Below are 16,242 nucleotides of genomic sequence, written 5' to 3' on the forward strand. Positions count from 1 at the left end.
TATTTTAAAACGAGTTACTTTTGAAATTATGAAAATAGCAAGTAATAACTTCAAGCTGTTAAGTGGCACCAATATTTACTAGATCTCAAGGTAAATGAAGGTAAATTAGACTTTAAATCATACGTAAGCGACCTCTATGTATAGTGTACTGACCGTCGCCACGCGTCCCAGAATACTTTGCGAGGCCGTTGACAACACGTCAAAAATGGCAGATCCAACACCTAGTAAAAGTGATATTGAGGAAATTTTCAAAAGATTACGAGCTATTCCAACAAATAAGGTTTGTTTTGTTATATATTACTTTATTCTACGGTGCAGAATATCGAAATAACATTAAAATCTATAAGATGATAACTGACAGCAATTTCAAAGGCTACGTCATAATTTTATTTCCAACCTGTAATTTTCTTGGAAACTTTCGTTTTATCATTACACATTACACAGGGATTGTGTCAACTCATATATCAGAAATGTTTGCAGAAATTATCAGATCTTACATCAAAAGCAAACTTGAAATCGTTAATTAAATTTATGGTTTATGATTGAGCATAAATTGTTTCCCTGTACACATATTGGAATTGCATTTGGACATTTGCTTTTCTTAGACATGTTTTGATTGCAACGCAAAAAATCCAGCATGGGCCAGTGTGACCTATGGTGTCTTCCTATGTATTGACTGCTCTGCAGTACATCGAGGATTAGGAGTTCATTTGACATTTGTGCGATCGACTCAACTTGATACGAATTGGACTTGGCTGCAATTGCGGAATATGCAACTGGGTGGAAATGCAAATGCTGTTAGTCTTTTTCATTTATTATTGCTGTGACAATAACAAGTTTGATATTATTTAATAGAGTATTTAAAAGAATTGTCTATATTAATGTTTTTTTTGAATTTTGCATTTTAGAGAAAATATTTTGCACAATACAATTATACAACTACTGATGCACAACAAAAATATAATTCACGTCCTGCCATGCAATACAGAGAAAAGTTGACACAGGCATCCACTCAAGCAATGCGACGTTATGGAACAAAGGTAAAATTTATATTATTCATGTGAACGTAAACCTTAAAGAATGCCTTAGTTAATCAAAACTTTTGTAATTATAAATATGGTAATTATAGGTTTTTCTTCCTTCGACAAAAAAAAAGAAAATGGTGAGCTGTAAAACTGCCTTCACAAGGCAATATCTTGCAATTACTAATATTTGCTTGATATTTTATTTTTATAAAATAGCTTTTTAAAATTGATAAATGGTTAATTTCACACGATACTTATTCCCAACTGATGTAAAAGATATGCACAATATGTATTGTTACTATGTATATTATTTCACACATTATCGTGCATTCAATAATTATGACCAATTTTATTACCTAACTAACTCACCTAACATCTGTGTATTTTAAATGAAATATAATATAAAAGCAATTATGTCTAAATGGATTTTCAAAACAAATGATTTTTTTTTAATGGTGTCTTTTCATAGTTGCATGTAGATGAGAATTCAGCATCGATGTCTGAGGAACAAAGCGAAATCGACTTCTTTAAGGAACAAGAAAACTTTGAATTACGTCATAATGAGTCTTCAATCCATGCTGAAGGAAATTCATTCACAGCTGCCAGTCTTGTATCAGACAATGATAATTTGGAAAAAAGCAGTCTAGCAGTTACATCAGAAGTTGCTTCCAATTCTTTGGGACCGAGTGTTAAATTATCTAACACTCCCTCAAATTCAATATCTGAAAGGAAATCTACCATAGGAGTCAGAAAAATTCAGAACAAACGACCTGGTGTAAGTATATAAATGATAGTTTATTTTATTCATCACTTATATTCAATACAATACAGTTTTAGTGTTGTATTGTACAAAACATTTTTAAATCAAGTTGAACTTTGTAATACATTACTATAATATAATTTTAAGTTACTAATACAATTTTAACGTAAAAGGTACATTTTTATCTTTTTTTATTAGTTGGGGAAAAAAACTGGAAGTTTGGGTGCACAAAGAGTTAAAACTAATTTTGACGAATTAGAAAAAAATGTTGTTGAAGCTAGTAAGGAATCACAGGAGAAGGTTAACCAGGATAATACGAAAGAAGGACAAGAAGAAATTGCTACCCGCCTTGCCTATCGATATGATCAGAATTTAAGGGGGCAAAACACTGTAACAGCCCAAAAAGTAGAGGTATTTTAAAAACCAGTTTACATAAATTCTATATAATGTATTGTTTCCAAATTTTCAGGATATTTTTTAATTATTAGTTACATTAGTTGTTTTAAGAAAATAAAAAGCACTTTCAGAATTTCATTTAAAAGGCGCCATTCTGCTAGGTAATGTGCGCAAGTAAGTGCTACAATAAAATTACGGTTGTTGCGTTGACAATAATCCGACCATAAGGTGTATTTGAAATAAAAAACCAAAAATATTTTTAAAATACATAATACCTAAAAGAGATAAAAAAATTGATGAACCATAGGAAACAAAATTTAAATTAATAACAAAAAGTTAAATCTCTTTATTGAAAAAATTAAGAAATGCAATCTGAACCTTGCTGTATACGGTTAAAAAAAGTAATTTTGAGATAAACGCATTTAAAATTAATTAAATTACCTTTAATCAATATTAGAGAAAAGTTATAACAATATTGACACCTAGCGGTTCTAACACACTCAAAAGGGTTATATTACCATTGTTAAACAGAGTCATAGCTACATGTTAGCTGCTATTTTCACCATCACAGTGCTGCTAAATGACGTCTTTGATGCAAGTTTCCACTTGGTAGATATTAGTTCTATAATGTTATTACACAGTCTGTGTAATAGTGAGTTACTGTGTTTTGTCACATGTTATTGTTCAGCTCTTTCTAACATGTTGACAACAAAATGGTGATCTTTCCAAATTTCATATTATTTGGTATCTTTCTCTTTCTCTTTTTTCTGCTTTTCCACAATTTGCATGCTTTGTAGCTTTGTAGTATGCCAATTTTATAGAAATTTCGAGACAATAGCTGATGACACTCATACAGTGAAAAGAATGTTGATTGAACTCTTGACACTACTCTACACTAATGGCTCTAATTCAGCCAGTTCTAGGAGTTCTTTTCTACTTTGACACAACATTGTCGAAACGCGTATCTTTCGAAAAATGGAATAAAAAAAATTGATTTGTTTAAAAATTTACAGTGTTTTGCCCCCTTAAGTGAACAAGCCAAAAAAATAGAAGAAAGAGCAAAACAGTTAGATCCATCCAAAGCAACGCAAGCAGAGCGCCTTGGTATGGGATTCAATACACAAAGGTAACATTTGTACTTTCTGTATAAATTTATTTATTAAAACTGCATATTATTATTTTTTTTTAATAGCTCTGTGTATGCATTTCTAAAGGCTAAGTTTCCTCTTCAAGTATTAATATTTTTTAAAAAGAAATTAAATACTGTAGTAAGAACTTAATACAATATATTAAAGCATGTACAATAAATAATTTACAGTAGTGCAAGCCATTCTGCACTCGGCGATATGCGGACAATAACACAGGAAACATCATCAAAAACTATAACTGCATCTGAACCGAAAATTGTCGATGCTGGGCGAGGTTTTTTCATTAGTTTAGATGAATTTTATGAGGCCTTGTCAATCCCATACAGTAGCAATAGTAGCAGTAAGTCTCACAGTGAAGAAGTTGTTGTTATAGCAGAGTCAGAACCACCGAAACGAGTAACCCCGTCGACCCGTCCAAACAATACTAAGAATGACACTAAAACAATAACGGTAGAAGGAGAAGCACAAAAGAAATTTGGTAGTGCCAAGGCTATTAGTTCAGATCAGTATTTTCAAGATGGCAAAGATGATGATCTTGTGAGTCCATATTATTTACTAGCAATTTTTGTTACGTTTTATTTCTAATTTAAGATAAAATTTCATATTATTTTAATTACAGTGGGAACGTAAAAGCAATTTACGTCGTTTTGAAGGTTCATCCAGCATTTCGTCAGCTGATTACTTTGGCACAGGAAGTTCTACACCAACATCTCCTACGTCTTCTTTATCAATGCGTCTTAGTGGTGGAGGAGCCGGGGTTGTGGATTTAGAAGATGTTAGAGAAAGTGTACGTGAAGGGGTGAATAAAGTTGCAGGAAGGTTAAGTTCCCTTGCCAATGCGGCTGTTACATCTCTACAGGACCGTTATGGACTTTGAACGAGAACCTATTGCATTTTACTAAGATTGTTATTAAACTTATATCTGGACACTTCTTGTCCATTGTTCGAAATTGTAAATAAAAGCTTACAATTCGGCTTATTTGTAATTTTCTTTTTAAAATTATGAATAAGACACATCAACGATAATAGTAAACGAAAATGTTTTCGTATAAATGAATTCTGTTCTTAAGAAATTTATGTTCACAAAGTTTAAAAAGATGAGAATCCATGATAAAGTTTAAGGGAGTAGTCTCGTATAAAAGATTAAAAAATGGACAATCTTTGAGATTTTTTAACAAAAATTACACAACGGATTAAAATGAAACTTTTTGAGCTTATTTATACACTTATGAAGAAATAACATGGATTATTTCATGTAATGTATTTCATTAATGTACGAATTATTAATAATGTCTCGGTGCTTTGTTGAAAATGATGTCGTAAACAGCGAACACAATTGCGCGTCGCTCAGTAATTGGAAATAAAAAAATTAAACAGATTATTGTTTTATATAAGTATAGTTATCGTTCCTACCAAAATTAAATAATTCAACCAAAAATAACGAAATATTGAAAACTGGGAAATATCAATTTTTACTACAATTTTTTTTAACTTGTCTCTGCATTATAAACAAACGTTTATAATATATGAAGTTAATTCTAGTACAGACTAAAACTAGATGTTTATTTTACATATAATCCAAATTTCAAGTCAATAAGTTTGTATGATATTATCACCAGTTTAAAAAATGTAATTTTCAGAAAAACGCATTTAATGTTTTGCTAACGGTTTTTAAATATTTAAAAAGGATTTTAGTTATTTGCGACTATTCACTTACTTTATGGCTAGAAAGACCGATTTTCTCTAACCCAAAGAATTTTTGTAATTTTAATTGTGTCCATAATCAATTTTTGCCCGTTTTAAGACATAGAAAAATTTACTATCGGATTGTTATCTTGATTATCAACTATTTTTTTTGGTCATTGGCTTATCATGGCCATAATTTTTAATACTCAAGAAAACTCATACAAAGTGAATAATTAAAATTTACGTTATTATTCTGTGTTTCTCAATGGGATAATGGTTTTTTTGCTACACGATTGCATTTGTAGAAATCATGGCTTTTTGAAATTGGATTAAATTTATTACTACTATTCCGTCATGTTTTCCATATTTTTTAACTGCAACACCGATCCAGTTTAAGACATACCTTCAAGTCTTAATATTCAAAAAGAATTTCTACAAATCAGTTTTGAATTGATAAATTTTGCTACATGCAGTTTCTTTAAAGTCAAGAAATTGTTATCGGCAAGTACACGAAATTTTCAAGAAGCGTTCTCTCGTCTGCAGTTTAACATTTGCATTTATTAATGCACTTATATACATTTAATTTTAAAAAATCCGTAAGCTAAGTAAAAATGTGGGGAATAGAGCAAAGTTTCAAAACATATCTTCGCCAATTTTTTGAATTTTTACATGCTTTGTTGATAGTATATTGCTTTAAAAAATTGATATTTTTGACACGACACATGAGACTATCCCCTTAACAATTTTATAATTATTACAAGGTGGTAATAATAATGAAATTCGATTGTTTCATCATGGTGTAAAATAAAGTATAAAGAATTTAAAAGGTGATTGAGATAAAAAAATAATAACTTAAATAACTAAGGATTTGTACTACTTGATTCCTTGCATCGTAAAACTAAATGGGAATATGGTTTCCCATGAAGAAAGCAAACAAGAACGACCGTCATATTGTCACAACCAGTACCCATTAGAGCATCTGGTGCAAGACAAAGCTTTATAAGTTCTTCACAAATTTCCTCAGGATCCATAGTGTCGTTTTCTTGACCTGTACCAAATTTCGATTCAACAATATATGTTCGTACAAAGTGAACTACTTCTGTGGTTGTCATCACGTCCCAAATACCATCACAAGCCAAAACAACAAATTCCCAATCTTCTGTTATTTGATACTGTCGAACTTCAGGGAAAGCTGTAGATGTATAATTAATATTTAAATAAATATTTCTCAATAATAATCATCTTTTGATTAACTTATGATGTTACCAGTCACAATTTGTTCTTGTGGTGATTTACGGTCATTTTGTTTAAACATAAAGTCTCCAAGAGCACGAGACAATGCAAGTTGACCATTGACTCTGTTAAACTCAACCCAACCACCAGCTGCTTCAATTCGTTCACGTTCATCTTTTAATGTTGGTTTGTGATCTTGACTGAGGGATACTGCATTACCATTAATACTTGCTACTGCCCTACTATCACCAGCATTTGCCTATAAAAATCTTCTATGTGAAGAATTGATGCAAGATAAAAACAGTATGTTAAAAAAGACTTACACTATATATAACATTGTCCTTAATGAGAAGTGCTATAACAGTAGTTCCTGCTTGCTCATCTCTAAGCACTGCATCATTTTGCATTGCTTCGTCTAATTCCAAGAAACCATTTTGTATAGCTTGAACGATATTACCAGCCTTATACTCGCTTCTCTTAGTTATGTACTTATGAAGATGTTTTCCAGCATGTTGTGCCATTGCTGCACCTATTGTTATTATCTATCACTTCTTTGAGCATGGAAGCAATTAGAGTTACACTTATTTACTATAACTTCCTATTTACAGTGGTTATAACAGAACCTGAAATTTTCTCTTGAAGTACATTTCTTTAGTTTGCTTCATATTAATCAGTATTTAAACTAGATGGTCTTCATTTAATGCAAACTTTTAAAAAACCATATTTCTGCTTATAATTTTATAACATTTTCATCTTTAGATCCTCACCTCCATGGCCATCATATACCGCAAAAAATGCAGTACCAGGGTCATCTGGTAATGAAAGTATATGTACATGGCAGTCTTCCATTTTAGTACGCCAGCCTTGCATACATGAACTACCGACTCTGTAATTTGAATCTCTGCAGCATGCTGACTTCTTAGTTGTCACAGGCTCGCCAAGTGTTTGACCCATTATTTTTCTAAAGATTCTGATATCATTTATAACATATTCTTATTCAATTAGAATAATAAATATTGTATTTGTCTTTTATATTACAAGCAAATTTTAAAACCTACATAAAATAAAATAACACCATTTTCAAAAGTATTACACTAATTTTTTCAAAACTAAACTAGTTAATTGTTAAAAATTACATTAATAAAAGTTTATGTTTGCCTCTTTAATTCTTTCAACATATTTGACTTCTTTAATAAAAATAAATCAACAATTTGCGTTGCATTACGTTTATTAGATGCAACTAGATTTAGATCACAGCTGTTAATATGTTAATGGCACGCTTAAGTTATTTTCGTTTACAATTTTTTTACTACTACCACAAAAAATTTATGATTTTTGTATTGTATATACATTTTGTACAAATTCTGCATTTATATTAATAAAACGTAAAGAACTAAAAGCTAATGTCAAACACCCAAGATGATCTAACCTCTTGCAGAATTTCATACGCATCGCATCTTCCACAATTCAAGATTACGGAAATATCCCTTGAAAATAATGTTTCACTCTTATATATATAAATGTATATATGTGTATTACAATTTATCATTAGCTCTTGAACTATTTACGTGATCTTAATTTGGCATCCGATCTCACCTTCGTGTGCTGTCAAACGAACATAAGCAAACTTAACCCCCTGTATACTATCGATTTCGTGGAATCTGTTGTTAAATGCACAGTATCATACAACTTTGACGACACCGTAATTTTATTCCGTGTATTTCATATTTAGTCATGAAAAAATTTGTTAATTATTATAGCGAAAAGTTATTCTAAAGTAACCGTAACTTCATCTAAAATATTAGATCAACAGCTGATTACACCATTTGATTCGTTGATTAGATGCCACCCATAAAAAGAAGAACTTTAGGAACGATCGTTTTGATCGAACAGCTGATTTTCGACACGTGTTTTATGAATTAATAGTGTACGTGACGAAATATAAATATTAATATTTTGTTAACAGAAGAATATTTTATGTTCATAAATAGAATAATACGTAATATTATTTACGTTAGCCTATATTGTGTTCTTAAATTTAGATTAAAATATTAGAGTTAGCGGAAGGTGCTGTAAAAGGTTAAAGTAGATCTTACATGTTTTAAGATACATATTTGTAATATTAGAACTTCAGAAAAAATAGATTTATGATATTAAATTTTAAACGTATGACATACATATTGTACATATCAAATATTCTAGATATACTATAATTATTACTTTCAAACTTGTTCAGGAAGAAATTATTTAAAACATAATGGGACAAGAAAAAAATTCAGAATCAGATGGTATTGTATCTGAATCTGAAAATTTTAGCATGAGAGAAAAAACTGATGTTGCATTTGCCCAGACTAAAAAGACTGAAAAGAAGCATAAATGTACTTACTCTGGATGTGATGCAGTTTTTGCTAGACCATCTCGATTGGCTAGACATATTAGATTTCATACTGGAGAGGTATTAATTATTTTATTTATCTTTATAAATTTTAGGCAATTTTAATTTTGTATTTTCTCTTAATTTTAGAGAAGTTACAAGTGCAGTCATTCAGGATGCAACAAAGCCTATACCAATTCTTCTCATTTAAAACGTCATATGGAGAGTCATAGTATGACAAAGAGAACATATCAGTGAGTAAAATGTATTTTATGAAGTTTGCGCTTTATTTAAACATATTTTTCATCTTCTTTAATTTAAGGTGCCCTGACTGCCTATTGGCCATTAGTAATCGTCATAATTTGAAGCGTCATTATAATTTGATGCACACCAATCATGGTAAATTGACTTGTAAAGAATGTAATGAAATTTTCACTAAAAAATATCAACTTGCAACACATATGTCTACACATACTGGTCTACTACATAAATGTGATCAGTGTAATAAAAGTTTTACAAACATTAGAAAATTCAAGAGACATAAAACAAGTCATGAAATGGGAAAGAAATTGTATCCTTGCACTGTGTCAGGATGTTCTGAAGTTTTTGGAAAATGGCTACTTCTCTGTGCTCATTTAAAAACAAAGCACATAATTCGTATGTATTTTTTAATCTAATTTCTTTATGTTCAATGTTTATACAATCTTCTTAATCTTTATAAATAATAAGAGAACTCTTAATTAATCAACATATACATATTAAGTTAGCTTTTGACTTAATTTATTGGGTTGTCTGGAAAGTTCATGTCGATTTTTAAAGAATATTCAAAGGCAACACATTTAAATTTCAGTATATATTTATTGAATTATATAGTTGCCATTTTGTTCCAGAACCTTTCTCCATCTTTCATGCAATTTGAAGAGTCTATCTTTCCGAAAGTTCTTAGATTTTTCTGTGAAAAACTTTTCAATGTGATTTTTTACATTAACTAAAGAGTTAAAGTTTTTGCCACTAAAGGAATGCTGTATAAATTAAAAGTTAACGTATTCTAATCAAATCTTTTCTTAAAGATGCTTGAAATATTACCTTTTAGAATATGTCTACATGTTAATTGTTTTCAATCATTCTGATATCTTTAGTTCTGTTCTAATGTCATCTACTGAAAATTGGCACAAACTTTACAGACAACTCAATGTATAAAGTCTAAAACAACTTACTTAATGTATTTCTCTCCGAGTATGAGTGCTGTAACTCACTTGTATTATTAAGAGTTTTTAAAAATATGCCCATATCATTGAATTTTTTCTTTCTTTTTTAAATACAGTAGAACAAAAACGATAAATTTTAGCTTCAACTGTATGCGAATATACTTACTTTTTCATAATGGTCAAGTCAAATCAAAGTATATATTTCCATTATTTTTATTTTTAGATTTTAAGTGCAAGGACTGTGATAAAGTATTCTTAAGCAAATATCATTTAAAAGTTCATTCTCAAGTGCACATGGAAAATAGATCAGTAATATCTTGTCCATATGACAAGTGTCCACGAGTTTATTATTTTAAAAAGAATTTGGAGTCTCATATACAAACGAAACATTTGGGACGAAAATATCAATGTGATATATGTAAAATACAGATTTCATCAAAATTGAGATTAGCAGATCACATTCAGAAACTGCATATGTCTGAAAGAAGGATAAAAAGAACAAGAAAGTTACAGCGTAGAAAAAGAAAAGATGCTGGATTGCATAAAAGGAGTGCAGTATCTGCATTGGTTGGAGTTAACTTACCGCCAAAAGTAGAAAAGCTAGTATTAGAAAGAAATGAAAATATATTATATTTAGAAGAATTCAAAAAAGTGCCAATTGTTTAATTCATATTTATAATTTACTAATTTTTATAACACTGGAATTATGAATAAAGCAAACATCTTATACACACTTATTTTTCAAATTTGTAGAAACTAATTACCATTTATTGTCACTTCTGATTTTTTCTTTATTGTTTTCATATTTAATCTTTAAGAGTGCACATTTCACTAATGAGAGTTTTATCTATATATACATAAAAGAAAATAATATTTACAACTGTTCAACTATTTTTTACTGAAAATGGTTAATAGTTACATCTAATAAAAATCAATATATAAAAATATATGTAAAGGTTACAAAAAACTAATGAATCCTTATTCCAAATCGTAATTATTATTAATATTTATTGATTCTTTAAATTCTTAATTATATTGTTATAATATGCATGTTATTTATGCATAATTATTAGTTAGGTTATACATAATTCAATTTCGAAGTAAAATATGATCGTTCAAATGTTTTTTGAAATAAGTGAAGTTTTAAAACATGAAAAACAATAACTGTTTATTAGACATATTAATGTGACGTTGGTTTAAATGTTATTATTTGCAGTGTAGGCATAAAAAATACATTTTTCACTTAAAATTGAATTTTGTTTGTAAGGACATTGTTTCTCTTTCAGAGAAATAAATAAATTTCAAAAGAATCAAATAGTAGACGAAATTTTCTTTTTTTTTTAATCAAAAGAATAAATTTATAGTTTTATTTCAAAGAGCTGCTTATCTGCTAGTTCATTCTATACCTCGGCTGCGCGTGAGTGCTGCGTGATAACATAGAAGGCGGAAATTTTCTAATAAATTCTAAAGCATGGCTACCATGTTGAAACTGAGACTTGTAATAAAATTAGGGAAAAGTCTTTCAAGACCGTTAAGTCGAAATTTCGAGAAAGTGGTTTTAGAAAGACAATGTCTACGGCTTCCGGGTTTGTATATTTTTATGCTGTACAATTTGTACTTCTATTGTACATTGTTAATTGATCAATGTTTAGGGTTATGTAGCAGATTCCTCCTGTGTATAAACTGAATTTTTGTATGGTAGTCTTACAACTATCTTCTATTAAATTATATGTTTTTCAAGTATCTAATTTTTAATATTTTAATAAATAATTTGGATGACATTTATATATAATAATGACATTTTAAGTACAGTTGCAGCAAGTAGTCCAGTGCAATGTTTTTCTTCTCAGACTATAATTCAGACCACAGAGAACCACAATATTATAAATGATACAGAGAAAGTCACAGGTATTTATAAAAATTTGTTCTTTTTTTTATGCAATGATTTAAATTTATGCTTTGTATAATGCTGTTTGTTTTTTTTTTTTTGGTAGGTGAACAAATTAAACATGATTTTCAATCTGAAACGCAGATGCTGTTACAAATTGTTGCAAAATCTTTGTATTCAGACAAAAAGGTAATATAGTTTTTGATTTTAATGTCTAATTTATTAGCGAACATATATTTTACTTAAGATTTTATTTCTCAGTATTGTACTTGTTTATTGTTACAAGGTCTTTATTCGTGAATTAATCTCCAATGCCAGTGATGCTCTTGAAAAGCTACGCTATATTCAGTTAACTAATAGGCAGTTAGAAGAAACTGTTAGAGATAAAAAATTAGAGATTCATATTGCTACTAACAAGCAAGATAGAATCCTTATAATTCAAGATACAGGAATTGGAATGACTCGCGAGGAACTAATATTAAATTTGGGAACTATAGCTCAATCTGGTTCTAAAGTAAGAACAGCCAAGGTCTTAAAATATTAACTTTGTCTTAAAACTAATATTTTTATATTTTTCTGTAAACTTGTTTTATTACGTTTTTGTCATAAAATATACTTTATATACTACTAAAACTTTTAAATGATTCATTAAATATACGAAATATAGAATTTTTTAAAACATTGTAATTGCAGACTTTCTTAGAAGAAATAAAAGAGAAGCAAGGTGGCGATACATCTGGGATTATTGGCCAATTTGGTGTTGGTTTCTATAGTGCTTTTATGGTTGCTAATAAGGTGGAAGTATTTACTAAATCGTATTTGAAAGATGCTGAAGGGCTTTGCTGGTCTTCTGATGGGTAAAAAGAATACATTGTGATTCACAGAAATTATTAACCTTGTATGACAAATATGTGTATCATGTATTAAAATATTATTTTTCCACATAGTGCCGGTAGTTATAATATTTCTACGGCTGAAGGAGTACAACTGGGAACTAAAATTGTTTTACATTTGAAACCGGAGTGTCGAGAATTTAGCGATGAAAATAAAATAAATTGTGAGTAGTTCAAAATATGTACTCGATAAAATTGCTTAATTTTAAATAAGTGTTTAATAATGTTTATTAATGTTCCACAGATATTATTAAGAAATACAGTAACTTTGTTAGTAGTCCTATTTATGTTAATGGTCAAAGGGTTAATACTATTCAGGTAAACTTGAAAAGATTTTATTTTATCTACGTTTTTCACATTAGTGTATGTGCATGTTTAGCGATGTATTTTCTATTTTTAGGCATTGTGGATGTTGGATTCAAAGGATATTACACCGCTTCAGCATGTTGAATTCTATAGGTTTATTGGGAACTGTTTCGATTCGCCACGGTTTATTCTACATTACAAGACCGACGTTCCACTTAGTATTAGAGCATTGTTATATGTCCCAGATTCAAAACCAGGAATATTTGATATTACTAAAGACATATCGAGCAGTGTTTCTCTGTACAGTCGTAAAATTTTAATTGCAAACAAGGCAGAACACATTTTACCAGTCTGGTTACGTTTCATAAAGGGCGTTGTTGATTCAGAAGATATTCCTCTTAATTTAAGCCGCGAATTGCTACAGAATACTTCTTTAATCGAGTAAGAAACTAAAACTAACTTATCCTTTTTGCATGTACAATCCTTCGCAATTTTTAAAATTTGTTCAATTGTAGCAAGTTGCGTAACGTTTTAACGATGCGTATTTTAAAATTTTTTAATGAACAAGCTCGAAAGCTGCCAGAAGATTATAATCAATTTTATAAAGATTATGGTATTTTCCTAAAAGAAGGTATTGTTGCAAATATTTGCTCAGATGAGAAGGTAATGTCTCTTCGGCAAGTTCAACATTATATATTTTAAAGAGTTTTTTAATTACATTTCTGTTTATTAGGTAGAATTGTGTAAACTTTTGCGATTCGAGTCATCTTTAAGGCCACCCGGAGAATTGGTTAGTATACCAGACTATTGTGAACGTATGTCTAAAATTCAGAAATGTATATACTACTTGGCAGCTCCAAGGTAAAAACTACTTTTCCTTCGTACAAATTGTTGAAACAGCGTGTACATTAAACTTATTCGTTTTAGTCGAACGTTAGCTGAGCAGTCACCATATTATGATACTATGAAAACAAATGGTGTGGAAGTATTGTTTTGTTACGAGTCGTATGATGAATTAGTTTTGATGCATTTAAAAGAGTATAAATCTTATGCCTTAACTTCCGTCGAAAAAGAGATGCGTAAAAAATCAGATTCAAAAGATTGTGGTGAGTTATGTCTGTATTGTAGCAGTTTTTAAAGACTAGACATATTAAATAGATTGTTTAATATGTATTTTTAATATTTTAAATGTATTTAGATATCAATAAAACCGAAATCAACGATCTTATAAGTTATATGAGAACCATTTTGACGAAGAAAGTTCACGATATCAAAACGACGAAACATCTTGATTCGCATCCATGTGTAATCACAGTAAAGGATATGGCATCTGCAAGGCATTTCGTTCGAACCAACAGTTATGAAATAGATGAAGAAATGCGATATTCTGTTCTTCAGCCACGCCTTGAAATAAATCCAAACCATCCTCTTATTCAGAAACTTTGCCAGTTGATAAAGACGGAGTCGAAATTAGCAGATCTTCTTATAAAACAGGTAATCTGTGTATTTTGAACGATTGTGTTCTGTTTATTTATCATTTACTAATCTTATATTTAATTTGTTTTAGTTATTCAATAATTCTATGGTTGGTGCTGGTTTAATAGAAGATTCACGGATATTATTGGCGCCGATGAATGAATTATTAACTGTAGCATTAGAAAAATACTAATTCATAATTAATTTAACACATTGTATAGACCCTTTGAATAAAATTACCATTTTTTTACAATTAAAAACTCTTTTATATAGTAGAAAGAATTTAATTAAATGCTGTAAAGTAATTGTTTTCAATTTGTTTGATCATTTATAGGATAAATCGCGCACCTTATTCGTTGCACTGTTTTATAGATTAGAAGAAAATATCGACAAAAGTTGAGGTAAATTTTTAAATAATATAATATAATAATACATAAAATGTAGGCAAGATTGTTTTCTTTATTACAATAGGTTGATCTTGTACAAAGTAATTATAATCTTATAATTATAACAAGTCAAGTTCCTCACTGTCTGAAAGATTTCAAGATATCGATATGTATCCTATTAGCAGGGCTAAGTGTTACTGTGAATTTGGAAGTTGTACCCACATTTTTTTTCATGTTATTTCATTTTCTACTTCTTCACAATTATACAATTATGGCAAGTTCATGATAAAGTGAGAAGTAAATGGAACTATTTATTAGTTTGTAAATTATAATCAAGTACAAAAAGTCAATAATAAGTAGTTCGGAAAATAAAAAAGTAAACGCACACAAAAGAAGTATTATGTTTCTTCGATCAATTCCGATTGCTTGAATTGTTAATCATATTAAATCATTAAATACTACTCTTACGAGAATGTTTCATGAAAAACTTAATATTGCTAATTGATCAGAAGCTTTACAAAATATTACGTGTTCTCTTTCTTATCTTTACAACCAAATACTTTACTATTTCCGTATGATTATAAATTGATTGGTACAATATTTATGAATGGATGATCAGTTTCATCATCAGCATCACTTTACAGTCTTTAACCAATATGTGTCCGTTATTGATTTGTAAAAAATAAAACTAATCTTAACAATTAAGAATTTGCTGTGCTTCGACGCGAACTGAAACTTCCATTGCGCGTTGATGTTGATTCCGATACAATTTGTTAAGTTAAAACTGTACAATATTCTTATTTCATTCTAATATAGAATAAATTATCTAAGTTCAATTGTATCCATGTAAGTGTTGCACTGAAATTTCAGAGACGGGAGGCACAGCTGTTTCGGACTTATATAAGAACGAGACAAGTTTTTTTCCTCTTGGTCAACGCAAAAGAGAAGTCACCCTGTTTCGCATTATTATTATTATTAACGTGGTTTACTCATTTATCCCACTAAATATAGAGTAAGATGGCTAGCGTCCTTTACAGAACAGGAACATAAAAAGTGAATTTGACAGGAAAATTCTACGTGTGTGTCTCTGTGTATGCGTGTCTGTGTGTGTATGTGCGTGTATGTGTGTATAAAAACGTGTTCACTTCACCCAATTAAGCTGCCGCTAGATATTTGTTCAACTAAAAGTATCTTGTATGGAAGTACACAGTGTTCAAAAGACATTAGGCACAGAAATAACAGTTTCTTGATCCATTGTGTGTTGCGCTTAACTATACAAATTAATGAAGGGAAATGCATTGTTTGTATGGCATTAAGAGTTAATTGGCAGTTTAAAAAATGTTTCATTACAATTATGTGGACAGATTCTGACAATGAAATTAATAGTGTGAGAACTATGAGTAATTCATGGTAAGGGCATTAACGAGCTGCGTATATTTCACATCGCCGAGCAGTCTTATTAA

At 29.7% G+C, this 16,242-nt stretch overlaps 4 protein-coding genes across 10 annotated transcripts; 3 read left to right on the top strand and 1 right to left on the bottom strand.

The window, feature by feature from the left end:
• Nucleotides 1-159: 159 nt before the first annotated feature.
• Nucleotides 160-4,308, top strand: Arfgap3 (ADP-ribosylation factor GTPase activating protein 3). Of its 2 annotated transcripts, XM_076322992.1 has the most exons (9): nucleotides 160-280; nucleotides 606-797; nucleotides 909-1,040; nucleotides 1,130-1,162; nucleotides 1,495-1,800; nucleotides 1,984-2,196; nucleotides 3,195-3,307; nucleotides 3,500-3,866; nucleotides 3,949-4,308. In XM_076322992.1, exons 1-9 carry the CDS (start codon nucleotides 206-208, stop codon nucleotides 4,204-4,206), a joined length of 1,689 nt encoding a protein of 562 aa, XP_076179107.1. In that variant the 5' UTR covers nucleotides 160-205; the 3' UTR covers nucleotides 4,207-4,308. The 2 variants fall into 2 exon arrangements, with proteins under 2 accessions (XP_076179107.1, XP_076179108.1); XM_076322993.1 differs by lacking the exon at nucleotides 1,130-1,162.
• Nucleotides 3,446-8,125, bottom strand: LOC143152646 (putative protein phosphatase 2C T23F11.1). 4 transcript variants are annotated; one of them, XM_076322999.1, is made up of 5 exons: nucleotides 7,845-8,125; nucleotides 7,016-7,209; nucleotides 6,572-6,777; nucleotides 6,282-6,507; nucleotides 3,446-6,207 (listed from the first exon to the last, which is right to left on the bottom strand). In XM_076322999.1, exons 2-5 carry the CDS (start codon nucleotides 7,200-7,202, stop codon nucleotides 5,876-5,878), a joined length of 951 nt encoding a protein of 316 aa, XP_076179114.1. In that variant the 5' UTR covers nucleotides 7,203-7,209; nucleotides 7,845-8,125; the 3' UTR covers nucleotides 3,446-5,875. The 4 variants fall into 4 exon arrangements, with proteins under 4 accessions (XP_076179114.1, XP_076179113.1, XP_076179111.1 ...); XM_076322998.1 differs by having other exon boundaries at nucleotides 7,016-7,218; XM_076322996.1 differs by lacking the exon at nucleotides 7,845-8,125 and adding an exon at nucleotides 7,678-7,751 and having other exon boundaries at nucleotides 7,016-7,218.
• Nucleotides 7,841-10,569, top strand: LOC143152645 (uncharacterized). 2 transcript variants are annotated; one of them, XM_076322995.1, is made up of 5 exons: nucleotides 7,841-8,327; nucleotides 8,485-8,703; nucleotides 8,773-8,876; nucleotides 8,945-9,279; nucleotides 10,054-10,569. In XM_076322995.1, exons 2-5 carry the CDS (start codon nucleotides 8,506-8,508, stop codon nucleotides 10,494-10,496), a joined length of 1,080 nt encoding a protein of 359 aa, XP_076179110.1. In that variant the 5' UTR covers nucleotides 7,841-8,327; nucleotides 8,485-8,505; the 3' UTR covers nucleotides 10,497-10,569. The 2 variants fall into 2 exon arrangements, with proteins under 2 accessions (XP_076179110.1, XP_076179109.1); XM_076322994.1 differs by having other exon boundaries at nucleotides 7,841-8,175.
• A 694-nt stretch (nucleotides 10,570-11,263) lies between these two features.
• On the top strand, nucleotides 11,264-14,703 carry Trap1 (TNF receptor associated protein 1). Of its 2 annotated transcripts, none has more exons than XM_076322767.1 (13): nucleotides 11,264-11,416; nucleotides 11,643-11,738; nucleotides 11,825-11,907; nucleotides 12,005-12,232; nucleotides 12,412-12,575; nucleotides 12,666-12,775; nucleotides 12,856-12,929; nucleotides 13,012-13,358; nucleotides 13,433-13,548; nucleotides 13,655-13,778; nucleotides 13,845-14,023; nucleotides 14,116-14,411; nucleotides 14,485-14,703. In XM_076322767.1, exons 1-13 carry the CDS (start codon nucleotides 11,302-11,304, stop codon nucleotides 14,584-14,586), a joined length of 2,034 nt encoding a protein of 677 aa, XP_076178882.1. In that variant the 5' UTR covers nucleotides 11,264-11,301; the 3' UTR covers nucleotides 14,587-14,703. The 2 variants fall into 2 exon arrangements, with proteins under 2 accessions (XP_076178882.1, XP_076178881.1); XM_076322766.1 differs by having other exon boundaries at nucleotides 11,265-11,416; nucleotides 13,433-13,580; nucleotides 13,651-13,778.
• Nucleotides 14,704-16,242: the final 1,539 nt, after the last annotated feature.

The sequence above is a fragment of the Ptiloglossa arizonensis genome, chromosome 11, assembly GCF_051014685.1.
Source record: "Ptiloglossa arizonensis isolate GNS036 chromosome 11, iyPtiAriz1_principal, whole genome shotgun sequence".
Classification (NCBI taxonomy): domain Eukaryota; kingdom Metazoa; phylum Arthropoda; class Insecta; order Hymenoptera; family Colletidae; genus Ptiloglossa; species Ptiloglossa arizonensis.

Coding starts and splice junctions, on each gene's coding strand:
- LOC143152645 (XM_076322995.1), top strand. CDS start 8,506: ATGGGACAAGAAAAAAATTCAGAATCAGATGGTATTGTATCTGAATCT. Junction 8,877..8,944: donor ATGACAAAGAGAACATATCA/GTGAGTAAAATG, acceptor CTTTAATTTAAG/GTGCCCTGACTGCCTATTGG. Junction 9,280..10,053: donor AAAAACAAAGCACATAATTC/GTATGTATTTTT, acceptor TTTTATTTTTAG/ATTTTAAGTGCAAGGACTGT.
- Arfgap3 (XM_076322992.1), top strand. CDS start 206: ATGGCAGATCCAACACCTAGTAAAAGTGATATTGAGGAAATTTTCAAA. Junction 798..908: donor TGGGTGGAAATGCAAATGCT/GTTAGTCTTTTT, acceptor TTTGCATTTTAG/AGAAAATATTTTGCACAATA. Junction 1,041..1,129: donor TGCGACGTTATGGAACAAAG/GTAAAATTTATA, acceptor TGGTAATTATAG/GTTTTTCTTCCTTCGACAAA.
- Trap1 (XM_076322766.1), top strand. CDS start 11,302: ATGGCTACCATGTTGAAACTGAGACTTGTAATAAAATTAGGGAAAAGT. Junction 12,576..12,665: donor CTTTGCTGGTCTTCTGATGG/GTAAAAAGAATA, acceptor TTTTCCACATAG/TGCCGGTAGTTATAATATTT. Junction 13,779..13,844: donor TACTACTTGGCAGCTCCAAG/GTAAAAACTACT, acceptor TATTCGTTTTAG/TCGAACGTTAGCTGAGCAGT.
- LOC143152646 (XM_076322996.1), bottom strand. CDS start 7,700: ATGCGTATGAAATTCTGCAAGAG. Junction 7,219..7,677: donor CGTATGAAATTCTGCAAGAG/GTTAGATCATCT, acceptor AAATGATATCAG/AATCTTTAGAAAAATAATGG. Junction 6,778..7,015: donor GGTATATGATGGCCATGGAG/GTGAGGATCTAA, acceptor TAATAACAATAG/GTGCAGCAATGGCACAACAT.